The sequence below is a fragment of the Lontra canadensis genome, unplaced genomic scaffold (genome assembly GCF_010015895.1).
Source record: "Lontra canadensis isolate GAN:19392208 unplaced genomic scaffold, GSC_riverotter_1.0 scaffold1, whole genome shotgun sequence".
NCBI classification, from domain to species: domain Eukaryota; kingdom Metazoa; phylum Chordata; class Mammalia; order Carnivora; family Mustelidae; genus Lontra; species Lontra canadensis.
In genome coordinates, this window is record NW_022630995.1 from 109,729,602 (window position 1) to 109,742,116 (window position 12,515).

Consider the following 12,515-nt stretch of genomic DNA (forward strand, 5'->3'; position numbering starts at 1 on the left):
TAATACCCACCATTAGGCTCACCCAACCCACACCCCCCAACCCCTTCCCCTCCAAAACCCTCACTTTGTTTTTATCGTTTGTGTTGGAAGGACACAGATTTACTAAAAGATGTGTGAAAGGGATGTGCGCAATAGCAAAATATGTACAAATTGGGGCTCAGTGTGTTCTTTTTGTTGTTGTTTTTGATGTGTATACCTATATTACTTATTGCAACAAAAACACTTAGAATGAGGGATCCCTGACTGGCTCAGTAGGTGGAGCTTGGAACTCTTGATCTCAGGGTCTTGAGTTCGAGCCCTACCTGGGGTATAGAGATTACTTAAATAAATAAAGCTTAAAAATATATATTTTTAAGAATCTACTTAGAATGAAGATGGTGACGTGTGAATTTTATGCTTTTGATTGGTGGGTACCATCCTTCATTTATCACTATGGTTATTTTGGTTTTTATTTTGTTGGAATAATCCATAATAAAAATAAACCTAACAGGTTTTTATTTTTATTATGGATTATTCTTTCTTTTATTATTATTTTTTATTATGTTATTTTAATTACCATACAGTTTTTGATGTAGTGTTCCAAGATTCATTGTTTACATATAACACCCAGTGCTCCATGCCATTCGTGCCCTCTTTAATACCCTAATGTAGCATTGATTATTTTGCTGTAAGGCTTTGAGTAATTTGATAGATATGTTTCTTATGTATAAAATAAGCACATGGTTTTGATAACTTATAAGTTCTGATAATTCTGTGGATTTTAAGTGTTTATTTCTGCAATATACTCAATTTCTCAATAATCAAATTAGAAGTAGCATTCCACCAGAAATTCCATCACCATTTAGAGCCTCTTGTCTTACTTCAGATCACACAGATCCATAATTTTCTCACAACCCATAAGCTCTTGAAAGTTTTCTTATGCCAAGAAATTCAATAAATGACAAGTATGTAACAATAGATTTTTCTCTCTGTCCATTCTTCCAGATGGTGCTTTTTGATAGCTCCTTGAAACACATTAGGGATATGACCTCCAGAGTCTTGGGTTTCCACCCATAGTTCAATAAGCTAAAATGGTACTTTTAGATTCTTAAGCCTTTATCAGGGCCATGGAATGAAAGGATAGAAGCATTAATTTATAATCAAAACCAACTGGGTAAAATTTCAATAATTTTTCATTGGTAGGAGCTGAAACTATACATGTATGAAATAAAATATTTGGTATTTTTTAAAAAATTAATGTTGTTTCAAAGCTCTATGGCTAAATCATTTATGTTTTAACTTTGGTGTTTAAAATTACAAACTGATTTATGATATGTTTGTGGCCACCTTATAGTCTACTGCCTGTAACTATCTTAGCAACTATAACTATAACCATATAAATATAAATATAAATATAAATATGTAGTTAGGCAGTTGGTATATTTGGGCAAAAATGACCATTTGATCTTCTAATTAAAGAATGGCTACATAATTACATACTGAGATATTTTTAGACTCATACCCATAGTTCCCCTTTTTCTTGCTTCCTGTTTGAGACACCAGAAGAAGTTACATACATTCTTTCAGGATTCGAGCATTCTTTTACCCACTCTAGCAGAAGTAGTTAATAACCTCTGAATTTCATGTTTTCCACCACACATGCTATAATAACCCAGATTATGGTACAATACTAACAATGTGTGATTAAAAAAATAAAAAGATACATAAAATACTAAGCTGGGATATTTTTACAGCATTTTCCATAAATGACTAAATGTTAATTATTAGTTTTGTAATGTATTTTATTACCTGTGCTTTCCAGATCTACGGAAGACATTTGAGCAGGAACCCCTGGGAAAGGAAGTATCCTTGGAACAGGAGGTGTTGCTCCAGTGTCGACCACCTGAAGGGATCCCAGTGGCTGAGGTGAGTAACAAAAATTCTTTGCATTTAGCTATTGGCACTTAGTTATTCTAACAGAGGCCTAATCCATGGCTAATGGTGCAGTGAATTAGGGTATGGCATGATGAATGGTTGGTAATGGAGTCCTAACTCCCTGCTGCTGGCAAAATAGATTGATTGGGAACTGATTAATGATTTGGGAGTCAATTAGAATGCCCCACTGGACAAAGCCACAGGCAGCTTGGTTTAATTTTGTCATTCTCTTTCAAGAAATCAGAAACATTGCTTTATTTTATCTGGCATTTATCATATAGCAAAGTGATAAGATAATGATGTACTATCAATTTTATTATTGTCCTTGATGATATGCAAAAAATGTAAAAAGGGTGTGTGTGTGTGTGTGTGTGTGTGTGTGTGTGTGTGTGTGTGTCTGTGAGCCTGTGCCTCCCACATATACATTTCTTTTTCCATGATGTAATCTAAAGGCCATATCTACACACCGTGAATAAAAACATGCTTGAGAAATAACAAGCGTTTCTTACCATGAGCTTCCCATAAAGCTCTTCATTTTCATTTTTTGTTTTTGCTAAAACAAAGCTATTGATTGTTAATGAAGCATGACAAATCAGATACATACCATGTTTTTCATTAGCACCAAACCATACAGTGTCCCTTGAAAATGTCTGTCTATGGGGGATTGGCCTAGATGACCATAAGACAGTACCATGCCCTCCTTGAGCCATTCCCCATCATAAAGCATATTTGCTGAGGAAAATCATCTAATACCATGTCTTTCATTTGTTAATAACTCTAAAATCTCAAAAATGTTACCTTTTATGACTATTAAGAGACATCCTCATAGGCATCAAAAACTATTGTCCTAGCTAATCTGGTATTTTGTGGGCCCAGAAACACTTCAGTTTGACAAGTGACATGTATTACTGCCAACTTGTTGGTCCTTGTTAACCTAAAAACTATATTTAGTCCTTTGGAATTTTTACTCTTTATTGAATGTATGGAAAGAGGCATTTTTCAGTTGCTGCAATTTGGGCGTGCATGTGGGCCCGCTTTTTTTTTTTTTTAAATAAGTCCTGAATCCTTCCTATCTATGAAATTCCAAACAAATATTATTGACACATCATTGTTCAAAAAATTTTTCATAGTTGTACACTTACTATCAGATTTCTTATAGTTTTTCAGTCTTTTGAAGGTTGAAGCAATGGTGGGAGTCTGGTCTCACAACAAGAAGATTAATTGCTCTTTCCAAATTATTATTAATAATATGAACTAGAAATTTAGGCAAGGCACTTGGAAAACAACTGCGTTTTTTTTTCTCTCACAGGCATTTATATCTCTCCATTGCCAATGCAAAGACTCAAAGTAGCGCTCTTCATGAAACTTTTTGTTTTACTCTAAAAGAGGAGAACTGTTTTTTGCCTGCTAAGTGGCATCCCATGGTACTTTCTAGCAGTGCATCAGAAACTTTGCATGATCATAGCTGTTTTATCCAACCACATCAAGACTTTATCTTCTAACACTTATATATAATATGATTCAGTGTGATGAAAGAGGCAACTCTTTTCTATTCAGTATTTCATTTCACTTATTAAAATATTGCACCTGTCTCCCTAATTGTATTTTTTAAAATTCTAAAGCAAACCTTCATTAAACTGCTTTAAAGACCAAAATATATTCTGAGTAAGGTGGGTATCCATAACCTCGTTTTTACCCAACATTTTTTACGGACTGCTGATCCCTGCAAAGACTTTCAATGACAAGATCCCAGTAATTTTTTCATTTTTTTAGCCTCTCCAAGAAAGTGGTTCACTTTGTCAAGGAGTAAAGATTCATGACTGAAAACTAATTGGCTGTGAATTTTATTTGTATCATCAGTGGGGAAGAGACCAATTAACACTTGGCAAGCTCAAAATCATGTACCCATTTGACATTCAAAGAACTATATTTAATGTGGCTTTTTTTTTTTTTTGAAGTCAGAAGAGACATCAAACAACCGAGCTCAAGAGCAGGCTAATAAACTCCTAGGTAGATTCTATCCAACACCCTTAGAATCACTAAGATCAGAAAGCTAATAAATACCTTAATGGACACATTACCTGGTCAGTTGCTTAAGAGGGGTAAGATCAAGAAAAAAGAAAGGAATGAAATGTTAACTTGGTAAATTAAAAGATTGTAAGATTATTTTAATTTTATGATGAATGCATTCATTACTTAATATTTAAATTTTTTGAAGACTCTAGAGCATAAAAATTGCATAGAATGAAATATTAAGCTTACAAATCAACTCTTGAGCTTTCCCATAAATAAAATCAGCCCTTAAGGTATCGGCCATACTGGCAAGAATTCGTGCTTCTTTTGCATCGAAGGCAAATGATTCTGAAAATCTCTAATGGTAAATTTCCAATGAATACATGACTGATCAACCCGGTTGATCTTTATTTTGTAAGTATGTGTCTAGCTCCATTGAAGAAGTAGTCAGGTACATTATTTGCAGAACATGAGGCGGTAATTATTTTCTTCCTTCCCATACAAGTCAATAAATTTCTAAAGAACTCCACTAATCTTCAATTATAGTGGTATCACCTTTGATACAAATAGTGGCAGAGGCATTTCTGAGGTCATAAGTAACATTTAACATCATCCCCTGTTTTGCCTTTAGTCACCACCATAGAATGTTAAGCTAATTTCCTTATAGAACTCTAGGTGTGAACACAAGCATCACCATTTTTAACTTTTTGACTTTGGGCAAGAGTATTTCAGTCCTCTGTCCATATGTTTTCTGAATTATAAAATAGAGATAATAATAATAATAATAGTATCTATCCAGAGTGTACTTTGGGAATTTAAATGAGATGGTACATGTGAATCACTTAGAACATATAGAAAGCTCAAGAAACATCAGCCACTCTTTGTATTATTATTGTATTATCACCCATTGATTCACAGAAGACTGAATTCAATCTCTTGAATTCTGAATAGTCCCTGAGCCCGTTGTACCTGTGCTGGTGCTGTGTGGGCATGCAGAGAGGAAACTTCTGTCCTGTGAAGAACCACCACCAACATGCCCTCCCATATTCTCTAGCCAGGGCTTGGTTAGAGTCCATAAAAGCTACAATGAAGATAGCATTATAAGCTTTAAATCAGGAGAGGCCCTCGTTTATATAAATATCTACTTTTTAAGAAAAAAATTATTTATTTATTTGAGAGTTGGGGGTGGCAGAGAGAGAGAAAGACTCTCAAGCAGACTCCCCACTGAGCGTGGAGACCCATGTGGGGCTCAATCCCAGGACCCTGAGTTCATGACCTGACCTAAAACCAAGAGTTTTGGTTGCTCAACCAACTGAGCCACCCAGGTGCCCCATATGTAAATATCCATTTTACAGATGCCTTATTCATGTAAATTGCTACAAGTCCTGACATGCTGCTGTCCTTTTTCTGATTTTTAAAGTTACTATTGTCCACTTCGTCATCACAGTCCCAAGAGCCCACATATTTTATTTCAAAGAGGAAATTTGGGCTGAGGCTACTGTTGGTAGTTCTCCTTTTCAGGGCCAAAGGAAAGAGAGTGACAAAATTTCAGAGGAGGGAGAGACCCATCCAGATTTCTTGTATTCCCATCACTACAGGTGGTGACTCTTTTGACTAAGAACTAACCTTCATATTTATTGGGGAGGGGGAAAAAAACTGTGCTGTGGGCACTCCAGGATAAAGCACATGGGTTTCAGCATTCTAGGCTTGATGTTCCCCCTCTCTGATCTTCTTGCCAAGCCCTTTCTTTCTATCAACTTTATTTATTTAAGATATTTGACAACTACACAAATTCCTTAGCACAGGGACAGAGTCCGAAGGCCTTGTGCTATTCCAGGTATAAAGCCTTTAGCTGCTGAATCAGAGGGTGGCCCAGGGAGCCCTCCAGTATTGGGAAGGAGAGGGGAAGCGTTCAGTTACTTCGCAGCACATACAGAATTAGTTCAGAATTTAACACCTGCTATGGAGGACCCAATAGGGCTGGCCCCTATATACAAGGATTTTATATAGCCATAGCCACTACCTTTGTTGAAACATATCTGTTGACTTCTGTGCCTGCCTAAACTGTAAAGAAATAAGGACCAAAAAGGGGGTTCCTCGTGTTTTATCTCTAATACCAGCAGACTGATTCTACTTAGTAGATTCTCTGACTGTATTCAATTAAACAAGGAAAGAGTCCCTGTTGACTATGGCTACAGTTTAGGAAATGGAGATAGAACTTTGATTCCAAATGGGTGTGTTTGTTACCCCTGAAGATACAACCCGATTGACAGAACTCAGTGTAAGGTGAGGTGATCCATCAGTCTGAAGCCTGAGAGCAAATTTCCAATCTACTAGGATCAGGAGAAAAAGAACGGCGGGGGGGGGGGGGGGGGAGGGAGGGAGCTCCTTGGGAGTTACTTTAGTTCAAGGAATATAGGGCAGGTTAGTAATACTCATATTAAAATTAAGAGTAGACTAAATGAGAGAAAGAAAACCAACTGCCAGAAACACTCTAAAATGGTATTGCCCACTATTTTGTTTTTTGCTAAGACCAAGCCAAAACTATAATGTTTTTCTTGCATTTCAATAGACAAGCCTCTCCATCTCCCTAAACAAGCCAGAAAACTAATGCAGTCATGAATGGGTGCAGGGTTGCTCCAGTGGCATAATAGCAGCACTCTGTGAAATGAATCCCTCTTTGATCATCTTAGTTTATACCTAGAAAATGTTGCTGTCACATGATGAGGCAGAAATATACTCAGAGATACTTTATTTCATGAGATTCTGTCTTTTGGAGAGTACTGGGATCAAAACATCAATGGATACAAGATTTGTTGGCACGGCAGAAGGAGCAAAACTGAATTTTTCACTAAAACCTGTGATTTGTATCACCTCTAACAAGGGGATAATTGTTTCTCTAATTATAATTGGGCTATTTCTCATAGGATTTTAATTGGAGGAACAGGGCACAATGTTCAACTTATTGACCCACTCGTGCTTAGAAACCATCATTTTATTTATCAACATTTGCTTCTCTAATTAGCAAGTGGAAATATATGGGTTGAAGTGCAAAAGAATGGATTATTTTGCTGAGTTTGGTCTTGATAAGGAGGGAACAGATTTTTTTTAAAGCTACTACTGCCAGGGCAAAAAGCTGCTGGCAGCTGGAGGCTCTGCCAAATGTGTAGCATCAGGTGGCACTCCATCTAATTGATTACTAATATGGCCTCTGAACATTTTGTTTCATGAGAGGTGTGTGTGTTTCACTACTGTTCTCTCATAATTGGAGATTCATGTTGATGCATTTCCATGCAGATGCATTGTCTTCCGAGCTGTGCTTTCTATTCTTTGCAGGCGAAAGAGCTTTGGAGAGAAAAGAAGAGCTTGAATACAGATCTGGGGGGAGATACTACTTTCGGTGCTCAGTAGAATCTGCTGGAGATTTCTCCTAGCATGGGCATAGCAACAAGAAGGGGTTTTTCTTACGAGCTGATTGAGAGCCTTGCAAACAGTTCTGCACAAGCATTAGGTTCCCTAATGATTAGCAGTCAGCTTGCAAGCTTTGCATTGGTGCAGTCAACAGGTGTCAGCATCACCTCTTCATCATGGTTACCCCGTATGCTTTACTTCCAGTATCTGCCTCTGGTAGTTATACACAGAGATCACCAGAAAGCCAAATAACCGTGTAAACGAAGTTAAAAAGAAAAATAAAGTTAAACGATGCCAACATCAGTTTTTCAAAAAACAGTAAGAAATTATAAACCTTTTCTGGACTTATAACACATTTGTGGCTTCACCTGGGCCCATACGTAGTGGTTCCTTTGAACTATAGTACAACGTGCACTTTTTATTTTTCAATTATTAGTTCCTTGATTCAAGAAATATTTATTATCTACTCACTGTGTGCTGCATAATTTTCTAGTATCCAGGAGATACAAGTCAGCCAAAGTCCCTAATGGGTTAAAAGAGAAAAAAAAGGACTAAACAGGAATAGAAATAAATGGCCAAGATGCCGTCCGATAATTGCCAGTGAAAGGAAATAAGACAAGGTCATTTTGAGAGGTTGATGGTTGTTGCGGATGGGAAGTCACTTTAAAGTCAAGGAGAATCTCTCTGTAGAGGCACTATCCGACATGCGGTCTGAGTGACAGGAGAGAGCCAGTCATGAAAAGATTTGGGTCAGGACATTCCAGGCAGGGGGAGAAAAACACCCTCAGAAGGAGTGGATGTGGCTGTATGATTTACAAAGAGGCCAGTGGCCCAGACACACAGTGAAGCCATGAGGAGGGCAGGAAGTCCTTTAGTCAGAGGGAAGAGGACGAGTTTGTAGACTAACAGACATGGTAAGTAGCTTGGATATATCTCCAAATGCAGGTAGAGCCACTGGAGATTTTAAGTACAGAATTATCATGTTGGGATATATTTGTTTTTCAAAAATCATTCTCTCTGCTGTGTGGAAAATTCATTTTTGTAGGGTGAGAATGAAAGCAGGGATCCATCTAGGGGACCTTGCCCTAACACAAGCGAGAGAAAATGGTTGCTTGTTTCAGTGTAAAAGTAAAAGAGATGGAGAGAGACAGAGAAATAAAAGAAATACCTTAATTTCTGTGGGATAAAAAATTCTGAACATGACTTTTAGATTTTATTTTATTCAATGAATAAAACCTAGAAACTATTTGGTCTTCCAGGGGAAAGGAAAATTTTCCATGCTAAAGTATAGCACATCCACTAGAGAGAGCTTTTCTTAGATGACCTAAAATCAGTGATCAACAGACCTCAGCTGTTTTCAAATATAATCTCTCTCTCAGTAGCACTTTAGCACCAGGCAGTGACCTAGACTGTGTCTTTAATCACAGGGCAAGATGGTCTTTTATTTCCATGACCCTTATTTCTTGAGAAAAGTATATGTTTCTTCAATAAGTTCTCTTGCTTTGGAATTTCTTTCAGTGATTCCCCCCATTTGCCTAGAGGCACTACTTACTGTAAACTCACTGGGGGTTAAGAAATGGCAGTGCTAGAGAGCAGAAAGCCAGTGTTTTCTAAAGATGGCCAAACTTGGTAAGAGTCCCACTTTTACTTGATAAATAAGAAGAAATCCTAGGAGTTCCTTTTGCTGAAAAGCAAATTTGTAGTGAAGACTGGTTAGGAACTAACAATGGACTTGACTCGTCAATTTATGTTTGCTTTGCCCTAAAAAAATTAGCATTTTAAGAATATTTCAGTGCCATTTTGCTCCCATGGAAGAGATTACTTAATAGAGTCATTCTACCTTGGGCATTTTTCGTGGCTGTCACTATTAGTTAATTCAATAGTTCATTAGGTCAATGTGCTTTTATCTTCTCATAGTTGAACTTAGGCTTTAGGAATGAAAGTTTTCAGATTTCAAGACAAGTTTGCCTTCGCAGTATGGTCTGTGTACATTCAGCTCTCAAAAGCAATGAGCCAGACATATGTGCAATTAAGGGAGTGTTTCCTCAATAGGAAAACAAATTCCTTTCTTAGCAAATTCCTTCTCTTTGCAGAAGTTACAACTGAGCAAAATGTCACTACATTTTCCACTTGCTTTTTTTAATTCTTTAGCTTTTTTTTTTTTTTACAATTGTCTAAAGATACAATTTCAACATGCTTGAAGACCAACACTTTTTTTTAAAGCATAAAAACACACTCACAAACCCATTGAAACGTACAAAGTATTTTGGACAGTAGTCAACACAGAAGTGAATAAGCATCTTATTTTATTGCAAATCTGATAAGCAAATGGGTACATAAACAAAGTAGCCTCTATTCTTGACAATAGAAAACATCTGGAACAATATCTCTACAATAGCTATGCAGGTGGTGGGAGGTAGAGGTAGAAAGCTCGTGTCATTGTACACACTTTTTTTAATGGCCTTTTTGCTTCTTGTTTTTAAGGCACTTTTTTAGCCACAACTTATGGATAAAGAACATTTGCTTGCCTCCTATAGTGAAGACTTTCTTAGTCATGCAAGATGGAGAGAAACTGTTGCCACTGTGAGAAATCAAAAGAAAATAATTCTGAGATTTCAAACTCTGGAGCAATTGGAGCCAAACCCTATGTAGTAAAAGTCTCCGGAAGGCTATTAGCTATGGACATCTTTTAGAATTGCCAAGGCCTTACTAGTCAAAGTGTGATGTGTAGATTGTCTGTATGCACATGACCTGGGAACTGCATAGAAAGGCAGAATCTCAGGCCCCATCCCACCCCACCCACCCCAAATCTGCATTTTTAGCAAGAACACGAGAACTAGTCTGCACGCAGTACTGGTTCTCCAACGAGGATACTGTTGGTATCACCTAGGAATTGGCGGGATGTGCAGGCTGACTATCAAGACTTTTAAGAGGCCCCCCACAACAGCCATGATTCTTAAATCCAACAAAGTTTGAGAACCGCTGGTCTAAAGGGCAGTGTTAAAACAAATACGGAAAAACCTTCAAACCTGTCACTTCCAAACTGGTCAGTAAACTTGGCAGACTCCCAGCATCTAACGAATGCTCCTTCTAGAAGCTTGGCTTGGCTCAGTGTGCATTTGATAATCACCCCATAATTGCTTTTCCCATTTGTTTGATTAATGTACCTGCATCCGACGACGCTGGGCTAAATCCCCACTCTCTTAGGGGTACACACTCTTCTCAGCTCTGTTGTGACATTCTCATTCTTGGTGAGAGGCTCCAGTTTGAGTTCAACAGAGTAACCTTTTCTGATAGATGTGGGTTTTTCTAGCTAATGGTTGCTGGACTCACTTTTCATGTTGGGTGGCATGTGGCAGTTTCTCTCTGCTAATTAGAACAAATGTGCCAATTATGTTAATGTTTCTCCCGATACCAATCAGTGAATAATTAGACACAACACATCTGTCTTTCACAGAGGAGTAGAATAGGAAAGAAAACTGCAAGGTGCTTTGTTCTGTATTATTGACATATACGATTAAACAATTCCTTAACCAATCACATTGTTAACAAGTTCATGTATCTAAAGGGCAAAGGGCGTCAGTAGCTTCTTCAGGGGAAGCTGAACACCTCTCATTGTTAGCAATTTTATGACCAACTATCTCTAAAAAGATCTCTGTGAAGAATTGAATTGATCCTCCTTCCTTTTTTTTTTTGTTCAAAGTTTCGTTGTCCTATCAGTAAAATCCAGGTATGTCATTTACCCTGAACAACAAAAAGAAACATGTTCTTAAGTAGAAGTATTTAAAATTCTCAAAAAGGATTCAGCTTTATTGATAGAAAAGATAACACTGAAAAAAATCACAAAACTCAGCCTATAGGATTATGTTGAAGGTGTTCTAACAATACGCAAATCACCAACAGATTTATAATTTGTTATAATTTCTGCTTATGTGTCTCCATGTACATTAACTTTGGGAGCTTTCTGACTATTGGAAAAATTTATTTTGCTACTGTTGTTGTTATATTGTCATCTGTGGCCCATACGTGGCCTGGTTTTACAGAGATGGAGTTTAGCCAAATTTCCTAATATAAGTAATGCCTCTACTCTTGCGTTGATTCTGGCAATATGAAAATGAGACATATGAAACCAACACATTGGTCTTCCTGAAGGTAGTCAGAGCATAGTGTAGGTATGCTTTTCCATAAAGCTTTTTGTGTAAAGTATATGTACTCTAGCAAATATAGCTCATGTTCCTAATGTTTAATAATATTCAACTATGTACTTTTATCATCTAAACACCGTCGTTGTTATAAAGTCTCTATTATTGTGGTTTCAAATATTTTGTCTCCATTGTTGTTTTAAAAACAGTTGGTCAGGGGCGCCTTGGTGGCTCAGTGGGTTAAGCCTCTGCCTTCAGCTCAGGTCATGATCCCAGGGTTCTGGGGTCGAGCCCCGCATTAGGCTCTCTGCTCAGAGGGGAGCCTGCTTCCCCCTCTGTCTCTGCCTGTCTCTCTGCCTACTTGTGATCACTGTCTGTCAAATAAATAAATAAAAACTTTAAAAAAATAAAATAAAATAAAAACTTGGTCAGAAAATAAGAATGGAATTATTTTTTACTATGTTCGGTTAACCAGCAAAGTTTTGTTGTAGTGTTCAAGGATTCATTAATACCCAGTGCTCAGAATGGAATTTAGATTGTAAATTATTTTTTCTTACTGTGGCACTGATTTGCTTAAACAAAATGTAAAAATGACTGAGAGCAAACATTTACTATATTTGGAAATAGTTATGATTGCTAATACTAGTTAGTGCCAGGAATTCCTAAAAAGCCCCTGATAAATGCATTGTCCTGGGATATATTCTTTGTGCCTGAGAGCTGGAAGGAATGAGGCAACAAGGAAGAGGCCATGGTTGTTGATTTATTTTTATTACATCATTTTGTCCAAATATTTGTGTTTTACTTTTTAATAGTAAAACATGAACATAGTTAGGATTTACACAATTTTAGTAGCAAACCATGACACAAATTACTTAAAGATAAATAATGTTTGAAAAATAATTATTTTGTGTAAATGAGTCCCCCACTTTACTCTTAACATTAGAAGTTTGGGGTTCTGTCTTAGTTAGGTAGCTTAGCTTTTATGATGCTTAATTAGAAAGAGGGAAGGGGAGTGAATAAAGGTGAGAAAATGAG

General features: G+C 37.1%; 1 protein-coding gene across 2 annotated transcripts in view; it reads left to right on the forward strand.

The window, feature by feature from the left end:
• UNC5C (unc-5 netrin receptor C) overlaps positions 1–12,515 on the forward strand; it is a 345,714-nt gene that overhangs the window by 249,854 nt on the left and 83,345 nt on the right. For both annotated transcript variants that reach the window (XM_032861390.1, XM_032861399.1), the window contains exon 4: positions 1,802–1,905. In XM_032861390.1, coding sequence (XP_032717281.1) covers positions 1,802–1,905 — 104 coding nt within the window. The remainder of the gene's footprint in view (positions 1–1,801; positions 1,906–12,515) is intronic.